This window comes from Loxodonta africana, chromosome 11, assembly GCF_030014295.1.
Source record: "Loxodonta africana isolate mLoxAfr1 chromosome 11, mLoxAfr1.hap2, whole genome shotgun sequence".
In the NCBI taxonomy this organism is placed as follows: domain Eukaryota; kingdom Metazoa; phylum Chordata; class Mammalia; order Proboscidea; family Elephantidae; genus Loxodonta; species Loxodonta africana.
In genome coordinates, this window is record NC_087352.1 from 7,627,685 (window position 1) to 7,645,735 (window position 18,051).

General features: G+C 48.9%; 1 protein-coding gene across 2 annotated transcripts in view; it reads right to left on the bottom strand.

The window, feature by feature from the left end:
• Positions 1 to 18,051, bottom strand: part of GRIK5 (glutamate ionotropic receptor kainate type subunit 5) — a 75,589-nt gene that overhangs the window by 12,053 nt on the left and 45,485 nt on the right. For both annotated transcript variants that reach the window (XM_064293718.1, XM_064293717.1), the window contains 3 exons: positions 11,697 to 11,810; positions 11,345 to 11,454; positions 10,730 to 10,903 (listed from right to left, as the gene is read on the bottom strand). In XM_064293718.1, the coding sequence (XP_064149788.1) occupies positions 10,730 to 10,903; positions 11,345 to 11,454; positions 11,697 to 11,810 (398 nt within the window). The remainder of the gene's footprint in view (positions 1 to 10,729; positions 10,904 to 11,344; positions 11,455 to 11,696; positions 11,811 to 18,051) is intronic.

Sequence of the window (18,051 nt, forward strand, 5' to 3'; positions counted from 1 at the left end):
AGAACAAAGGAATGTTACCAGGAACAAAGAGGGATGTTTACATAATCATACAGGGGTCAATTCATCAAAGGCACCTATTAGTCCTAAACATTTGTGTGTCTAATTACAGTGCTTTCAAATTCATGAAGTAAAAACTTATAGAGCTGAAAGGAGAAACAGACAAATCTACAATTGTAGGAGATTTCAACACTCCTCTCTCAATAACTGGTAGGACAAGTAGACAGAAAATCAGAACGGATATAGAAGACCTGAACAACATCATGAACCTCCAGGACCTAGCTGACATTGTAGACTACTGCACCCACCACCAGCAGAACACACATTCTTCGCAAGTGCACGTGGAACATTCTCCAGGACAGATCCTATGCTGAGTCCTTAAACAAGGCTCAATAAATTTAAAAGGATTAAAATCCTACAGAATTAAAGTAGAAATCAATAATAAAAAGGTCCTTGGAAAATCTCCAAATCCTGGCTCCATCCATGTGACCGTGGACTTCATGTCTGTTTCCTCACCTGTGAAATAATTATGGCCCCTTCCTCATAGGCTGTTGTGAAGAGTAAGTAAATCTGTGAAAAGGGCTCAGAACAGGGCATAGCACAGCCTAAATGCCACGCTAATGTCTGCTCTCATTCTCTTGGTGACAGGGCTGGCTCAGGAAATGAGGCACCCATCCAGCCCGGCTTTAGGGCCCCAGGGTGGCCACTTGTCACACCCTGGCCCTCTCTGTCTTCCCTAGCAATTACAACTTTTCAGACAGGGATTGGACTGGACCATAACACAGAAAATGATACTGGTGAGCAGTGAGCTTCTTGGGTCAAGTAGACACATGAGACTGTGGGCAGCTCGTGTCTGGAGGCGAGATGAGAAGGCATAGGGTGACAGGAGCTGGTTGAATGGACACGGGAATACAGGGTGTCTCATTAGGGGGAAAGCAGCTAGGGTTACATAGCAAGGTGTGTATAAGTTTTTGTATGAGAGACTGACTTGATTTGTAAACTTTCACTTAAACCACAATTAAAAAAAAAAAAGTGATTTGGAGCCCTGGTAGGGCAGTGAAGAGCTCAGCTACTATCTAAAAAGTTGGCAGGTCAAATCCACCAGGCACTCCTTGGAAACCCTATGGGCCAGTTCTACTCTGTCGTATACGGTCGCTATGAGTCAGATTCGACTCCATGGCAACAGGTGCTTTTTTTTTGGCTCCCTGCAGATCACAGAGATCTGTGGGACATGAAGAGATGCTTAGAGGACTTCCCAGGACCCTTACCACAAGCAGATGCTGAGTGCGTGTGAAAGCACTGTGCTAGTCCTTGGAGAGGGGGTGGGGGCGGATAGAGGGATGAATGATACAGCCTCCTACAAAATAAAACCAAAACCACGATACCCAAAGACCCAGGGTCTGACATAACCCCTCTGGAAACCAACTCTCTCCAAATCCACCTTATGAATCAATGTTGTCATTCACTCTTGCCAAAAGCATGCATGCACGGCACAAACCAGGCCCGACCTTAGGCCCTGGGGATACAGCAGGGAGCGAGACTCAGTCCTCAGCCTCCAAGAACCACCTTCAGCTGAGTTGGGGGAGGTGGGACAGACATGCAGGTGACCTAGTATGGCGAGTGTCTAAGAGCAGAGGGCCATGGGAACACTTGGAGCCAAGGTAGTTTGAACCAGCCTTGGAGCATCACGGGAAGCTTCCTGGAGGAAGTCTTGTCTATTTAAGCTTAGGAAAGGGAGGAAGCTGGTGGGGTGGAAGAGTATGGCAGGAGATACATTTGGGAAGAGGAAAGGCATATGGGAAAGCCTGGGAAGTAGGAAGAAGCGTGCTGCCTTTCAGTAACTGCAGAGCGTGGCCTGATCAGGCCACAGCAAAATAAGGGGACGGACCACGGGCTGGAGAGAGATTGGGACTTGAGATGCCAGCTGTGGCCAGACCATGCAGGCTGGAAGCCTTGTTGAGGAGCGTGGACTTGATCCTGAGGTCACTGGGGAACCAATACAGGGCTGAAGCAGGGAGGGATGGAAACCAGATGTGGGTGTTTAGAAGACCCCTCTGGCTGTTGTGTGGAGAAGACACTGACAACGATGAGAGTGGGGCACGGGGAGGCCGGTGAGGATTCTGCTGTAGTGACCCGGGGCTGTGGGAGTGTGAGCCAGCCAGGTGGGCAGTGGGTGCAGAGAGAAGTGGGTGAATCCATCTTGGAGGCAGAATACATCAGATGGGATGACGGATGGGATGTGGGCAGGGGGAGAGGATGCACTCTCGGTCAACTTCGGGTGTGACACAACGCCTCCCAAAACCAGCTGTCTCCAAACCCGCTCCATGGATCAGTGCCCCATTTGCTCCTGAAAGAAGTATGCCTGGTACACACCAGATCCCCCTCCAGGCCCTGAGAATATGGCGAGGCTGACTGGGTGGGGAGGGAACCACTCACTGAGTGCAGAAGAACACAGTGAGAGCCAGATGTGGGAGTAAAGATGACGGGCTCCCATGTGGACAAGTTGAGTTTGGGATGCCTGTCGGCCACCCAAAACGGGCAGCCCAACCAGGCTGGAAATTCAGATGCCTGGATACCAGGCTTTGGGAAGTGTCAGTATGTGAACAGCAAGGAGAGCCTGGGCAAGGAGAGGGCCCCGAGGGTAAGGAGTATTGGTCTCCCAGCAAGGAGTGCCCCTAGGAGGTGTTTGGGGGAAGATGCTCGGGAAGGTGTGGGGCGTTATGTTGGCCAGAGTGATTGAGGGGTACTACGGATTCCAGTGGCAGGGCAGGTACCCAGCACAGTCTGAACGACAGTGACCCCAGTGTATGAGTACTTGGGTCTAAGACCTAACTCATGGATATGTAAGTATGTTTTGCATGGAGTCCCTGGGTGGTATAAATGGTTAACACACTCAGCTGCTGACCCAAAGGTTGGAGGTTTCAGTTCACCCAGAGGTACGTCAGAAGGTCTGGTGGCCTACTTCCAAAAAGTCAGCCACTGAAAACACTTCGGACACCCAAAACTATGGTCCCCGGATGCTCTGTTAACTCAGAACTAAAACCGTTCCCAAAGCCCACTCTTCAGACAAAGATTAGATTGGGCTATAAAACAAAACAATACTTGTGAGGAATGTGCCTCTTAGTTCAGACAGATACGCAAGACCAAACAGAGGCAGGATAGAAGGCAAGAAGGGACAGGAGCTGGTTGAATGGACACAAGAAACCTGGAGTGGAAAGGGGGAGTGTGCTGTCACATTGTGGGGACTGCAATTAATGTCTCATAGCAATATGCGTATAAATTTTTGAACAAGAAATTAACTTGAGCTGTAAACTTTGACCTAAAGCACCGTTTAAAAACAAAAACAAAAAAAGCTCTACAGAGCTATAAGGGAGGAGGGAAACTAGTTTAATGGAAATAGAACAACCAGAACAGAAATAATGAGAAAGCTGACCATTGTAAAGAATGTAACCAATGTCACTGAACAATTTGCATAGAAATTGTTGAATTGTTAAACTGCTGTGTAAACCTTCATGGAAAAGACAATATTACTAAAAAAGAAGAAAACCCTACAAGCACAGTTCTACTCTGACACACATGGGGTCGCCATGAGTCAGAGTCAATTTGAAGGGAAATGTTTTTTTTTTTTTATGGTTCTAATATAAGCTGAAATATCCAGAAATGTACCTATCGTTTAAATGACGAATGACTGGATTTTGTTTTGTTTGAAACTTTGCCAAGAGCTGTTCACCATTTTGGGAAACCAAGTCTCTGACAGCAACTCCACTCATGGTATTTGAGCCACTAAGTCGAGGCACCTGGAGGAGTCTACATTAGTAAGTTGTCATGTTCACCACTCATGGTGATTTGTATTTATATAAACATACTCATTTACCAACTATTTTAAAATGTCAAATATGAAGTGTCAACCAAATTCTATTAAATAGTCTTACTTCTTAAAATTCCAACCTTATTCGTTAAGAGTAGGTGCACCACCTGAATGTTGAACCACGTCTTCCAGCAGAGGCCTGCCCAAGCATTTACGTATGGATTGCATATTATTTCACCATAAACCACTGCCCTTCTTTTTCTCTTCTGTCTTGCAATTAGGGCATTATATTGATTCGTTGTAAATTGATTTCTGTGTAGGTAGACTATATTACCCTTGAATTTTCACCTCAGGGGGATAAAAGGGGAGTGCTACAAACTATATTTGTTATAAAAAGAGGGTGTTAGGGGAAAATGCAGAACAGAATTTCAAATTCTCATGGAATCCAGACTTTCTGGGGCCATGGAGGTTGGACAAACCCCTGAAACTACTGCACTGAGATAATCTTTAAACCTTAAATCAAAAATGTCCCCTGAAGTCTCCTTAAAAACCCAACAACAGTTTAGCTTAACTAGTAAAAAATGTCTGCCTTGAGCATTATGCTCTTTTAAGAACTATCTATATGGGATCAAATTGACAACAGCAACTCAAAAAATTAGATAGGAACCTTAGGGGGCAGTGAGTTTTATGTTAATGGGGAACCAGAATGGCTGCACAACTCAAAGAATGTAATCAATGTCAATGAATTGTACGTGTAGGAACGGTTGAATTGGTGTATGTTTTGCTGTGTATATTCTCAACAACAAAAACAAAAGATTTTTTAAAAAGGTGGTGTAGTGTCTGTGGATGCTGAAAATCACTGGGGTGGAGGAGTGGGGACCACCATTTGGGGGATGGCAAGGCAAGGGAAGCCAAAGAAAAATGAAACAGAAGATCCAAAGAGGTGAGAGGAAACCAGAAGGATACAGTGGCCTGGAGGCAAGGGAGAGCTTCCAGATGAGGGTGGCTAACAGGGCGCGTGCTGCTAACAAGGTAAGACAGGGATGGATTTACCAACAAGGAGGCCACATGTCACCTTGGTGGACCTGGGGGCTGGGGAGAAGGGTGAGGAAAGAATAGCCTGGGGAGGAGTTGAGGACATTGGCAAAGGAGTAGATGAAGGGCTGGTCTAAAGAGCTCTGGAGATGGACAGAAGTGAAAGCAGGCAGGGCTCCAAGAACAGGAGAGGGGGAGCTCAAAGGGATCACTGCCCAGAAGTGACTGCGGGAGAGCCTGGGAGGGACAGTGGCTGTGGTCAGAGGGAAACCTCGGAAACTTGCACCTCAGAGCCAGAGCTCTCCTGAATGATGACCGACCACAGATGTGGCAGCCAGAGGCTGTGGCCGCAGTAGACACTGGAGCTGAGGGGCCAGGAAGCAGGTTCTTGCCAGGCTGCTGCTGTTCATACGGCAGCCGAGTTCCCTAAGATGATGGCACCTAACCCCCCACCGCCCCACCACTGGAGCTTGAGTCCCATGAGCGTGGGGGCTTTGCCTGCTGAAGCTTGGTGCCGGGGTCACATTTGGAGATTAATAAACATCTGTTGAAATATTTGTTGAATGAGCAAATGTGGGGGGACTTGGGGTACAGGAGAGAGAATCACAGGTGCCAAAGGCTCAAAGGAGGAGGGGGCATAGCCAGGCTGCACAGATGGCAGTGATGAGAAGTGGCAGAGACCACCAGTTGGACAGCATGATCCCAGAGGAAGAGGGTCTCTGACTGAGGTATAGAAGGGGTGGCCTGCAGAGAAGCAATCACTGGTCCCCCCAACTGACACGGGGACTTGGCCAGATTTGTAAAGGCAGGTCTCCTCAGAGCCCTCTCAGCCACCTCCTCACACCTGAGCTCTGTCTCCTCTTCCTGGAATACCCCTCTCTCTCCTTGGCATGTTTTAGGCTTTGGGAAGCAGCCTAAATGTCACCCCACCCCATTCTCTGTCACTGCACCCTGTTGTCTTCAATAGCACATTTTACATGCATCTGATATATCATTCAGCCCAAGCCGACTGCTGTCGAGTCAATTTCGACTCATAGCAACCCTATAGGACAGAGTAGATCTGCCCCATACAGTTTCCAAGGAGCACCTGGTAGATTCGAACTGCCAATCTTTTTGGTTAGGAGCTGTAGCACTTAACCACTAGGTTGAAAATATTAATAAGTTTCATTTGGGGTGTGTGGTAGAGAGAATAATGCCCCCCCAATGTACACACCCTAACCCCTGAAATGTGTGAATATGTTGCCTCATGTGGCAAAAGGGCATGGCAGATGTCATGGATCGAATTGTGTCCCCCCAAGTATGTGTCAACTTAATTAGGCCATGATCCCCAGTATTGTGCGGTTGTCCTCCATTTTGTGATCTGATGGAATTATGTCCTACATGCTGTAAATTCTAACCTCTGTGATGTTAATGAGGCCGGATTAGAGGCAGTTACATTAATGAGGCAAGACACAATCTACAGGATTAGGCTGTATCTTTAGTCAAACTCCTTTGAGATATAAAAGAAAGATGTGAACAGAGAGAGAGAGGGACCTCCTACCACCAAGAAAGAAGGATCAGGAGTAGGGCACGTCCTTTGGATCCAGGGTCCCTACACTGAGAAACTCCTAGAGCAGGGGAAGACTGATGACAAGGATCTTCCCCCAGAGCCAACAGAAAGAAAGCCCTCCCCTGGAGCTGACACCCTGAATTCGGATTTCTAGCTTCCTAAACTGTGAGAGAATAAATTTCTCTTTGTTAAAGCCATTCACTTGTGCTATTTCTGTTACAGCAGACTAGATGACTGAAACAGCAGATGTGAATAAATTAAGGATTTTGAGATGAGGAGACTATCCTGGGTTATTTGGATTGGTCTGGTGTAATCACAAGGATCGTTATAAGTAGAAAAAGGAGATCAGAGTCAGACAGAGAAGATTCGAATATGCTACATGGATGACTCTGAAGAAGGAGGAAGGGGCCATGATCCAAAGAATGTGGGCAGTCTCTAGACGCTGGAAAAGGCTAGGAAACCACAAGGAACCGGATGCTCCCCTACAGTCTCCAGAAGAAACACAGCCCTGCCAACACCTTGATTATAGCCCATTGAGAGCCACTTTGGACTTCTGACCTCCATAATGGTTAAGTTAAAGACCACAGCCTTCAGTATGGATTACACCTCAGCATAAAGAAAACAAAAATCCTCACAACTGGACAAATGAGCAACATCATGATAAATGGAGAAAAGACTGAAGTTGTCAAGGATTTCATTTTACTTGGATCCACAATCAACACCCATGGAAGCAGCAGTCAAGAAATCAAATGATGCATTGCATTGGGTAAACCTGCTGCAAAAGACCTCTTTAAAGTATTGAAAAGTAAAGATGTCACCTTGAAGACTAAGATTAGCCTGACCCAAGCCATGGTATTTTCAACCGCATCATATGCATGTGAAAGCTGGACAAGGAATAAGGAAGACCGAAGAAGAACCGACGCCGTTAAATTGTGGTGTTGGCGAAGAATATTGAATATACCATGGACTGCCAAAAGAATGAACAAATCTGTCTTGGGAGAAGTACAACCAGAATGCTCCTTAGAAGCACGGATGGCGAGACTGCGTCTTACATATTTTGGACATGTTGTCAGGAGGGATCAGTCCCTGGAGAAGGACATCATGCTTGGCAAAGTACAGGGTCAGTGGAAAAGAGAAAGACCCTCAGCGAGGTGGACTGACACAGTGGCTGCAACGATGGACTCAAGCATAACAACGATTGTGGGGATGGCGCAGGACCAGGCCGTGTTTCATTCCGTTGTGCATACAGTCGCTATGAGTCAGAACTGACTTGACGGCACCTAACACCAACAACAACATAACTATTAAGATAATAAATCTGTGTTGTTTCAAGCCACTGAACTTGTGGTAATTTGTTACGGCAGCAATTGAAAACCAATACAGTTGAAATGATGCAAATCACAAATGGTAAAAGAAAAATCATCGAGAATCTAGAATTTGAAGCCAGTGCACCATCTGAATTGCCAATGATTACCACATGGCAGATAGTTCCACTCACCGGGAAAGAGAAAAACCTGCCACCCATTAAGGTTAGCCTTGACGTCAACAAATTTTGAAAGAGACAGTGTCTTCGGGAATAAAACTTGACGTCCCTGTATTTATTTGTTTCCTTGTCTGTTCTTGGCCCCTCTGCCTCTTGAGGGCAGGGACAGGGCTGGTTTTCTTCACCCTCATGGCACATGGAGGGCTCCATAAGCATCTGTTGGATGAATGTTCGGACTCAAGAACTCTGATGGGGTGGAGGCAAGGAGGAAGCGCTCCTTAACGGGAGGATTAACCAGGAAGCGAGGTACACACGGGAGTTTCTCAGAGCAAGGTATGCCCGGGCTTACTTGTGCTTACTTACTAATCTGTAAGATTACACTACAGATTAATAAGTAAACCTGTGCATACCTTGCTTATTGGGTAATCTGTCCCTGCTCCTCAAGAGCACCAAATGCCTGAGATTGCTATGCAGAGGTTACCAGGGCCTCAGGAGCAGGGCTGGGCTCCAGCTGGGTGCATGGCATGGGAGAGGGAGCCCCAATTCTGGTCACGTCCTGCCTCTAACTGAATGCTTGCTTGTAGGCAAATCACCCGCTCTCCGGGTCTCAGTCTTCTAATGGATAAAGTGAGGAGAATGTTCTCTGTCTGAAGTATTCTCCTGAGCTTTCTGTGGTTCTAATGAGGAAAGAATGTGAAAACGGCTGTATGAACTGCAGTTCAAGCCTGGGGGTTATTTAAAAGACCGGGGTAGTGTTACTGGTTGAATTGCGTGTCCCAAAAAGATAAGTTCAATTCCTAACCCCCAGTACCTATGAATGTGACCTTGTTTGGAAATAGCATTTCTGCAGATATAATTACTATCACACGCCGCCTAATGTCCGTTCGGGGAATGTCCAACCATGTATACAACCGTGGTCCCAATCCTTGTGAAGCCTATTATGTTAACAATTTGAGGTACATACAATGGTTCCTAATAACAAACGGGCACTCACATCAAAACGTTATGTTGTTATTACCGTATTATTACGTTAAAGATGTTCCAGTGTATCTGCAAGTGTTTCTTCAATATTTTTGATGCATAGAAAGGTACACTATCTACTATATACTAAAACAAACATTTGACTGACGTTAGACACGAACTGTACTTAGCTGTTCTGACTTACGTACGAATTCGACTTAAAGACAGACCTGGAACCGAACTTGTTCATAACCCAGGGACTGCCTGGATGTAATATGGTGTGCACACAACAGCCAAATCACGTAACTTCCTATTTCACAGAAATATCGCGGACATCAATCGACACATGACTGTATTTAAGCAAGCATGAGGTCATACTGGAGTAGGGCGGGCCCTAATCCACTATGACTAGTGTCCTTACTAGAAAAGGAAAAGAGACACAGAGGGCAGAACATCTTGTGACGATGGAGGCAGAGACCAAAATGATGTGTCTATAAACCAAGGCCTGCCAAGGATTGCAGGAAACCACCAACCGGAAGCTGGGAAAGAGGCATGGAACAGACTCCCCCTGAGAGCCTCCAGAAGGAATCAGTGTTGCCCACATTTATGAACTGAATTGTGTCCTCCAAAAATATGTGTTGTAAATCCTAACCTCCACACCTGTGGTTATAATTCCATTTGGGAATCAGTTGTCTTTGCTATGTTAATGAGGCTGGATTAATGTAGGGAGTGTCTTGAGTCACTCTCTTCCGAGATATAAAAGGAGCCGATTAAGCAAGCAGAGACAGAAGAAGATAGATGCCAAGCCACAGGGAGATCTCCAAGGAACCAGGAACAGAAGCTGAAGAGACAAGGACCTTACCCCAGAGACAACAGAGGGAGAAAGCCTTCCCCTAGAGCTGGCACCCTGAATTTGGACTGATAACCTTCTAAACTGCGAGAAAATAAATTTCTGTTTGTGAAAGCCACCAGCTTGTGGTATTTCTGTTATAGAAGCACTAGATGACTAAGACACTCACACCTTGATTTTGGACTCCCAGCCTCCAGAACTGTGAGACTAGAAATCTCGGTTGTTTCAAGCCACCTAGTTTATGGTACTTCATTACAACATCCCTGGGACACCTCGTTAGTAAATGCAAATGGTACAGTGGCCAGGTCGGAAAGTGACTGAAGTGGGTGAGAGGCATCAGGTGTGTGGGGACTGAGGCCAACGGATAGGCACGCCCACAGAGGGGGCAGCTCAGCTCCAAACACGGGTGGACGCCAGGTGGCAATGCAGGCCGAGTGTTAGCAGATCTGAACTTTCAAGAAGGGGAAGCCCACTTTTTAAATGTCAGCAACTGATTCAAAATTTTCAAAACCTGTGGGCCAGGCGCCAAATGAGGTGGGTGGCTCTTCTCTGACAACTGGCTTCTTAGGGCTTGTCTCAGGGGCAAAATAAGTTCTGTCCAAGATTCAGGTCCCTCTGAGGCTTCCAGGGAGCCCGTGTTCCTGTCTGGGCCTCAGTGTCAACCTCTGGACAGTGGAGGCTCTCCCAGACTGAGGATGCTAAGTTGTTGTCACCACCAAGGCCATGACCCAAGAGAGCAAGAGCAACATGGATCCTGTTATGATTATAACCCTTTGAGCCAGCAGAAAGCTGTTGTGGGCACAGAGCACTTCCCATACATAACTTCACTGAATTCTTCCAGCCCTGAGTCACAGGCCCTTTTATCCCCGTTTTTTAGATGAAGACACTGAGGCATAGAGGTGAGACGGCAGGTCACCAAGGTTTCATGGCTGACTGCCTTATTCCCTGTCACACAGGTAACAGTTGGGACAGGGAACCTCCCAGAGGACCATAGCAGCCCCTACCCTGTCCACCCCGAGGCAGTGGGCTGACCGCTGGGCCTCTCACCAGACTCCGCTGACGCAGCGCGTGGACAGCGCCCGGGGCATGATCTCCGAGCCCTGCTGCATGAAGCCCCCCACGGGAAACCAGAGGCTGTTGCCCAGCGTGTACTGGTTCTCCAGGATGTGGGGGCGCGCCCGCAGACACGGATGCGGGTTATACCACTCGTAGGGGCTCAGCCTGTGGGGAGACGCAGGGTGGGAGGTGATGAGGTAGGGAGGAAAAGGAGAGAAAGAGAGGCTAGAGACAGAGCCACTGTGAATGGAAGCAACGGAGAGAGAAAAAAGGAGGGGAAAAGACAGATGGACACGCACAGAGAGACAGATACATAGCAGAGGCAGAAAGAGACACAGAGGAGCCCGTGGGGTCAAAAGTTGCGAGAGACAGAAAGAAAGGAAAGGCCCAGAGAGAGAGGGCCACAGAACACGAGTCAGAGCCACAGGGGGAGAGAAGAAGGCCCTGAGACAGAGCAAGAAAGGGAGAGAGGAGGGTGTGGGGAATCTGAGGCCCCGTAGCAGAGGTAAGCCGGCCAGGCCAGGAGACAGAACATGCTGGTTAACCATAGAGGCTCCTGGCTCATGGGCCCCCACTCTCCTTCCCAGGCAGCCAGTCAGGACTCACCTGGCGGCCAGGAATAGTACACAGCTGACAGCCAGGTAGGCGAGAAGCATGAAGAGCCACACAGCAGGGGAGAAGGGGTCCAGGAAGGAGAAGTAACCAGGCTTGCGGCCCTGTGAAGAGAGGGGGTGAGACCCAGAGCAACCCCGACCTGAGCTGCAATCCCAGCCCCTGGCCCCACCCGGGATCCAGGAGCCTGACTCGCCCTTCCCAGGTCCTGAAGAGCAAGGCCATCAAGCCTGCAGTCCTCATCATGCCCTTGGGAGCACAGGAACCAGCCCCCTACCATACACTTGTCGGCTCCCAGCCCGGCCTCCATGCCAGCCAATGGCCGAAGTTTCCAGGGGTGACTGACCATGTGCACGCGGTAGAGGATGCTGATCCCCAGGGTCATGAAGGGCTTAGAGAAGTCGATGACCTTCTCCCGCTCGGCCGTGATGGTGAACGCAGCCACAGCCAGGTCTGCCTTCTGCTGGAGGGGAAGCAGGGCAGAGGCAGGGAGTGGGCCGGGGAGACAGAGATGGGTAGTTAGAGGAAGACGGACCAAGAAAAGAGGGACAGAGAACAGATGGGGACAGAGCCTGGACTGATACCAGGAGCCCACTCAGGCCTGAAACCAGCTGTCATCTTCTCCGTCTGCTGTAAGAGGCCTTTTTGGCCGTCCTCCTGCCCAGCTGCCTTGCCCCATCCAATCCTCCCTGTCCTCCCATCAAGTCAGCATTAAGGCCCAGTTTTGATCCGGACACAGCCCTCCCCCTGCCCCACCCCCTGGCCCCATGCAGAAAGCCTGAATTGGAATGCCTGGCCCGGACCCACTCTGAGGTCCTCTACAGGCCTTGGCTTTCTCGTCTGACTTCAGTAATCCCCCCCTTATCCGAGGTATCGCTTTCCATGGTTTCAGTTACCCACGGTCAGTCGTGGTCTGTATCAAGTGTGTACGTAGTGTGATGAAATTGCTCACTGTCCTGCTCTGTCATTCACATAACTTTTATTACAGTGTATTGTTACAATCGTTCTATTTTATTACTAGTTATTGTTGTTAATCTCTTACTGTGCCTAATTTATAAACTAAACTTTATCATACATATGTACCCATAGTACAAAACAGTACATATATGGTTCGGTACCATCCGCGGTTTCAGGCACCCATGTGGGGTCTTGGAACATATTCCCCTCAGATAAGGGGGACTACTGTACCAACAGGTAACATGCATTAAGGTGGTACCAACAGTTCAGCACTTGACTCAGTTACTAACCAAAAGGTTGGTGGTTCAAACCCACCGTCCTCTCTGAAATGAAGATTTGGGCCACCCACCATGGAGGGCTTTGCCAGGACAGACCTTCTGTGAGTCCACAAACACACCAGGGTTCCTGTATTAGCTGTGATTAGTCCTAACACAATTCACATATTAGTCGTAACAGTGGCGGAAGTCAGGCCTGACAATCTGCTTCTAAAAGGTCACAACCATTGAAAACCCGGTGGATCATAGCTCTACTCCACAACACGCGGGGTCACCATGAGCCGACGGGAACTGGTTGGTTGCTAGTAACATTCATTAAGCGCCTACTGTGTGCCGGGCCTCATGCTATACAGCACTTTACGTAATCTCCTATACTTTTCCCAACAGCTCTGGAGGGTTACTATGCTACCCCTACTTTATACATGGGGAAACAGTCTCAGAGAGGAGGGGTAAAGACACTAGCCAGTAATGGCAGAAGCTGGGGACCGTAAAGTGAGGATCTGACCTGCACTCTGAAAAGACTCAAACAAGCAGTGAGATATGTGGGTGAAGGTACCCCCAGCTCACAGCATGGGGTGTATGGTTCACCTGGGAGAATGGCCTCAGGGAGGTCCGGGGTCCAGGTCTCAGGTGTGAAAGGGCAGGGAGTAGGTGAGGAGGGAGAGAGAAAGGTTTGGACTGGGGCTGGCAGGCACACCCAGAATCCTTTTCTGAATGCACTGCCTGATCCATAAGGGCCATCTCAGCTCTGGCCCAATGGACATGAGCTGGCCTCTAGCTGTGGGCTGGACACAAGGCTGGGAGTTCTCCCAGTGTGTGCACTGCACACACACACCACACAGATGCATATACACAGCACACCACCACCGATGGTCACAGCCACATCTACACCAGCACCGGAGGCCATGACCACACACACACACACCAAGACCCAGGCTGCCCATGACACATGCCATCTGTGCAGAGGCAGATGGGACACACGCATCAGCACATGCGTGTGCAGAGGAGCAGACACATGAGAGGTACGGTACACTCACCCACGCATTTGTACAGGCATGACAGAGGAGGCAGGCCAGGGAGTGGGAGCCCTGGCAGCTAGCCCCGACTCCCCCTGAGTGCATGGGTGACCTCGGGCAGTGGCTTTTCCATCTCAGGGCCTTGGTTTACTCATCTGTACAATGCGGTGGATGGGGACGAGGTCTCCCAGCTCTCGGGGCCCTGGTGTTGGAGCCCAGCTGCTAGAGTGCCCCCTGCAGGTATGCTGACTCCATCCCCCAGGGCTCCAATGGGCCCCAGCATCAGGGGCTGGGGGTGGAGGGGACCCCCAAGCCCAAATTCAAGCAGAGGCCTCCCCATGGGGCTGACATAAGAAGCCAAGGCCGTAGAACTGCCATACAATCCAGCAATCCCACTCCCTGGAATATATCCTAGAGAAATAAGAGCCTTTATGCAAATAGATATATGCACACCCGTGTTCACTGCAGCACTGTTTACAACCGCAAAAAGATGGAAGCAACCAAAGTGCCCATCAATCGATGAATGGATAAATAAATTATGGTATATTCACACCATGGAATACTTTACATTGATAAAGAACAGTGAGGAATCTGTGAAACATTTCATAACATGGAGGAACCTGGAAAGCATTATGCTGAGCGAAATTAGTCATTTGCAAAAGGACAAATATTGTATGAGACCACTATTATAAGAACTCGAGAAATACGTTAAACGGAGAAGAAAATATTCTTTGATGGTTACAAGAGGGGGGAGGGAGGGAGAGGAGTACTCACCAATTAGATGGTAGGTAAGAACTACTTTAGGTGAAGGGAAAAACACACAATACGGGTGAGGTCAGCACAACCGGACTAAAGCTAAGAAGTTTCCTGAATAAACTGAATGCTTTGAAGGCCAGCGTAGCAGGGGTGGGGGTTTGGGGACCATGGTTTCAGGGGAAATCTAAGTCAATTGGCAAAATAAAATCTATTAAGAAATCATTCTGCATCCCACTTTGGAGAGTGGCATCTGGGGTCTTAAATGCTAGCAAGCGTCCATCTAAGATGCATCAATTGATCTCAATCCACCTGGATCAAAGGCGAATGAAGAACACCAAGGACACAAGGTAATTACGAGCCCGAGAGACAGAAAGGGCCACATAAACCAGAGACTACATCAGCCTGAGACCAGAAGGGCTAGATGGTACCCGGCTACAACCGATGACTGCCCTGACAGGGAATGCAACAGAGAACCCCTGAGGGAGCAGGAGAGCAATGGGATACAGACCTCAAATTCCCATAAAAAGAACAGACTTAATGGTCTGACTGAGACTAGAAGGACCCCGGTGGTCATGGCCCCTAGAACTTCTGTTGGCCCAGGACAGGAACCATTCCCAAAGTCAATTCTTCGGACAGGGATTGGACTGGACAATGGGTTGGAGAGGGATGCTGGTGAGGAGTGAGCTTCTTGGATCAGGTGGACACTTGAGACTATGTTGGCATCTCCTGCCTGCAGGGGAGATGAGAGGATAGAAGGGGTTAGAAGCTGGCAAAATGGACACGAAAAGAGAGAGTAGAGGGAGGGAGCAGGCTGTCTTATTAGCGGGAGAGCAATTGGGGGTATGTAGCAAGGTGTATATAAGTTTTTGTGTGAGAGACTGACTTGATTTGTAAACTTTCACTTAAAGTGCAATAAAAATTAAAAAAAAAAGAAGAAGAAGCCAAGGCCCTGGATCACTTGCCAGTAGGAGACACACAGCTGCCATGAAGGGATTGAGACAAGAGCACACAAGGTAACCAGGCCCGTAAAGGACCTGCGCAGGGAGAAGGGGCGCAGGATCAGAGCACGTCCCCAGCTAGTAGAGAGGTAATCCACACCTAGACCCAATCTAGGATCCGGGAGAAGGCACAAGCCCAAGACAGAACCCATGTTGGGAGATGACACCGCTTATCAGGGTACAACCTGGGTCAAGGAGAGATGCCACAGGCCCAAAAGACATCCAAAAGGGAGAGAGAAGTGGCCCAGGTCAAGGAGAAGTCATGAGGGCCCAGAAGGAAATCCAGGGTCAGGTAGAGAAGACACAGACCCCAGAGAAAACTCAATGTCAGGAGAGAGGACATAGGCCCTGAAGACAACCAAGAGCAGAGAGAGATGGGCTAGGGTGGAAAAACTAGCCCAGGTGAATAAAACCAAAGTCACGGGGAAAATATGAGTCCAAAGGGCTAATGGACTACATGAATCAGAGCCACCACCAGCCTGAGCTCAGAAGAACTAGACGGTGCCCGGCTACCACTGCCAACCGCTCTGACAGGGATCACAAGAGAGGGTCCTGGACAGAGTGGGAGAAAAATGTAGACCAAAAGTTCAAACTCACACAAAAAAGACTGGACTTAACTCATCTGACAGAAACTGGAGGAACCCCCGAGACTATGGCCCTAGACACCCCGCTAACTCAGAACTGAAGCCACTCTTGAAGTTCACCTTGCAGCCAAAGATTAGACAGGCCTATAAAACAGACAATAACACACGTGAGGAACGTGCTTCTTGGTTAACCCACGTATATGAGAACAAATGGACAATGCCTGCCCAAAAGCAAGACGAAAGGGCAGGAAGGGACAAGAAAACTTGACGAATGGACACAGGGAACCCAGGGTGGAAAGGGGGAGAGTGCTGACACATTACAGGTATTGCAACTAACGTCACAGAACAATTTGTGTATAAATTTTTGAATGAGAAACTAATTTGCCCTGTAAACTTTCACCTAAAGCACATTTAAAAAAAAAAAAAAAACTAGCTCAGGGTGGCAAGTGCTGTCCCAGCCCCAAAGCAGAATCCAGAGGCTGTGATGCGGGCAGGTCCAGACCGGGGCTGGATTCAGGGAACAGCCCAGGAATCCCTAGGTGTTGAGAGAAAGGAATTTTTTCCCTTCAGCCAATTTAAGACTAATAAGTGAACTGTATTAGGACTAATAGCTAATACAGGAACCTCGGTACTCTTATGGACTCACAGAGGTCTGTCCTGGCAAGGCCCTCCACGGTGGCCCAAGTCCCTATTTCAGAGAGGAGGGAGCAGTGGCCTTTCAGGTGGGCTTGGGAGGGCCCTTTTGGCTAAAGGTCAGACCCCACCTCCTGCCCAAAGCCTGCGGTCTGCCCTGTGCCTTTCCCTCTACCCCTGCTCCACACACCAGCCTCCTCACCTACTCCTGAGGCCAACCGCAGCCACGAGCCCTGCTTCTTCTCTGGGTATTCTCTGCACCTCCCCCGGGAGTAGGGACAAGACACTCAAGTCTGCCCACCCCTCTCCACCTCCACCACCTAGGCCCAGCCACAGGTATCTCTCTAGCAACTGCACTAGCCTCCTCACTGGCCTCCCTGCCTCCTCTGGCCCCCACTGCACAGCCCCCCAATCCCTCCCCACATATAAGCCAAAGGGATGTAATTCCCCTGTTTAAAACCCATCCATGGCTTTCCACTGCACCTGACAAGCCCTTTCGTGGCTGAAGCGGTCCTACATGATCTGAAAGCCACGCACCTTGTGGCCTCACTTCATGCCCACTCCCTTCCCCAGTTGGCTCCAGCCACAATGGGAGGCTTATTCCATACCTCAGGGCCTTTGCACTTGCTGTCCCCTTGCTCTTCCTCACCATTGGAGGCTTCGCTTATGTGCCACCTCCTTAGAGAAGCCCACCCCAAAGTAGCTCCCAGGCCCATCCGACCACCACCCTAGGGTCCTCTCTCTCACGTTGTTATTGTTGTTAGCTGCTTTGGAGTCAGTCCCTGACTCATGGTGACCCCATGCATAACAGAGCGAAAAGCTGTGTGAATCATAGGGTTTTCATTGACTGATTTTTGAAAGTAGATTGCCAGGCCTTTCTTCATAGTCCATCTTAGTCTGGAAGCTCCACTGAAACCTGTTCAGCATCATAGCAACACACAAGCTCCACTGAAGACAGGTGGTGGCTCCTCATGACGTGCATTGGCCAGGAATCGAAACTGGGTCTCCTTCGTGGAAGGTGAGAATTCTACCACTGAACCACCCAGCAACCCACTTCTCCACATTACCCTGTTTTAACTATCCTTAGCACTGTTGGGGAGTCCCTGGGTGGTGCAAATGGTTAACGTACTTGGCTGCTAACCAAAAGGTTGGTGGTTCAAGTCCACCCAGAGGTGCCTCGGAAGAAAGGCCTGGCAGACTACTTCCAAAAAATCAGGCATTGAAAACCCCATGAAGCAGAGTTCTGTTCTGACACACATGGGATCACCATGAGCTGGAGTCGACTCAACAGCCAATTAGTTTTGGTAAGCACTACTGGAGATTCTCTTGCTTATTTCCAGGCTGTCTTCGCTACTAAATTACAAGCTCCTTGTCTGCCTGGATTGAGGTACATCCCAAGCACACACAGTAAAGGCTCCCAACAAATGCTGGTTGAACAAATAAAAGAATGACTGCATCGTTCACTGCCTTCAATGGCTTCCC